The 1,399-nt window shown below is 33.7% G+C and overlaps 1 protein-coding gene across 1 annotated transcript in view; it reads left to right on the top strand.

The window, feature by feature from the left end:
- LOC111140340 (ATP-dependent zinc metalloprotease YME1L1-like) overlaps nt 1-1,095 on the top strand; it is a 10,592-nt gene extending 9,497 nt beyond the window's left edge. Inside the window, exon 5 of the mRNA XM_022492621.1 lies at nt 928-1,095. Within this exon, the coding sequence (XP_022348329.1) occupies nt 928-977 (50 nt within the window). The 3' untranslated portion in view covers nt 978-1,095. The remainder of the gene's footprint in view (nt 1-927) is intronic.
- Nucleotides 1,096-1,399: the final 304 nt, after the last annotated feature.

Here is a 1,399-nt window from a genome sequence, read left to right as displayed (position 1 = left end):
TAAAAGATAGGACTATTTTAACCTTATAAGTTGCTGTATCAAAAGACAAAGACATTAAATATTTCAGGTATATGTGACTTAAAGTTAGTATACATAACATGCTTCCTTCTTATACATGAAAATGGGAAAGGTTATGAGTGATGAATTAACTAAAGAAGATATTGAATAAAAGTAGAAGTTTTTCAAAAATTTCCCCCGTTTCTAATCTGAAATGCAAATTAAAACAAGACACTGCTTTTTGTCTATGAGATTTGTACAAATTAAAAAAATTTAGAGGGATGCCTGGGTGGCTCAGTTGGTTAAGCTCAGGTTGTGAACCCAGGGTCCTGGGATTGAGTTCCGCATTGCACTCCTTGCTCAGTGGGGAGCCAGCTTCCCCTTCTGCCTGTCGCTCCCCCTGCTTGTACCCTTTGACAAATAAAATATTTAAACAAATGTTTTTAATTAAAAATTTTTATTTATCTGTATTGGAAAGGAGGTGGAGAAAAGGATACTCCTTTTCATTGGTGGTGTATAAATCAGTAACAGCCTTTTAGAGGGCAGTTTCTTAGTGTTAAATAATTCAGACCTCACGTTTCACTTTTAAGAATTTAGTCTACATGTGCTGAAAGGTGATATGTATAAGAATTTTAACTGAAGCATTCTTAGCAATAAGAAAACAGGAAACAACTAATGTCCATAGTAGGAAAGTGGTTGAATATTCAAATCTGATAAATTGGGAAAATATTAACAGCCATTAAATTGAACGTAGTCTGATCTGTTCTAAAAAATGTCCACGATATATTGATTGTTCAGTGCAAGAAGATAACTGCAAAAAATTATGTATTATTTTTGTAGAAAGAGCATGTGTTTAAATACATAGAAATTTAGTCATGAAATTATTTTTCAAAGCTTTTATTCTTTTATTTTTCTTTTTTTTTGAATTAGGCTCTATGCCCAGTGTGGAGCCCAATGCAATCTTGAACTCAGAACCTTGAGATGAAGACTTGAGCTGAAATCAAGAGTCGGATGCTTAACCGACTGAGCCAGCCAGGCGCCCCAGTCATGAAATTAACATTGGGCACTTCTGGGAAGTGGGATTGGGGTTTGAGGAATTAGACCCTGACCTTTATTTGATATTCATCAGTGGGTGTTTTTTTCTTTTCACATTTTAAAATTACCAAGAGAATATAAAGTTATTTTATAGATTCAATCCATTTTAATGACTTTAATTACCAGGGTAGTGAAGTGTCAAAGAACTATGTTAAAAAGTGAGATAATAAACTTAGGATGATGGGCTTGGTGTCAGTTTTGAATCCTAGGTATTTTTCTTATAAGCATTTGCAATTAGAAGTAAATCTGATACTGTTCCGTTCAGTTTTCATACAGTCTCGGGGTTTTAAAACTTTGAAATCAAGAA

The sequence above is a fragment of the Enhydra lutris genome, unplaced genomic scaffold (assembly GCF_002288905.1).
Source record: "Enhydra lutris kenyoni isolate GAN:26980312 unplaced genomic scaffold, ASM228890v2 scaffoldscaffold570, whole genome shotgun sequence".
Classification (NCBI taxonomy): domain Eukaryota; kingdom Metazoa; phylum Chordata; class Mammalia; order Carnivora; family Mustelidae; genus Enhydra; species Enhydra lutris.
Note: the sequence above shows the minus strand (reverse complement) of the source record. Positions and strands in the feature narration are given on the sequence as shown.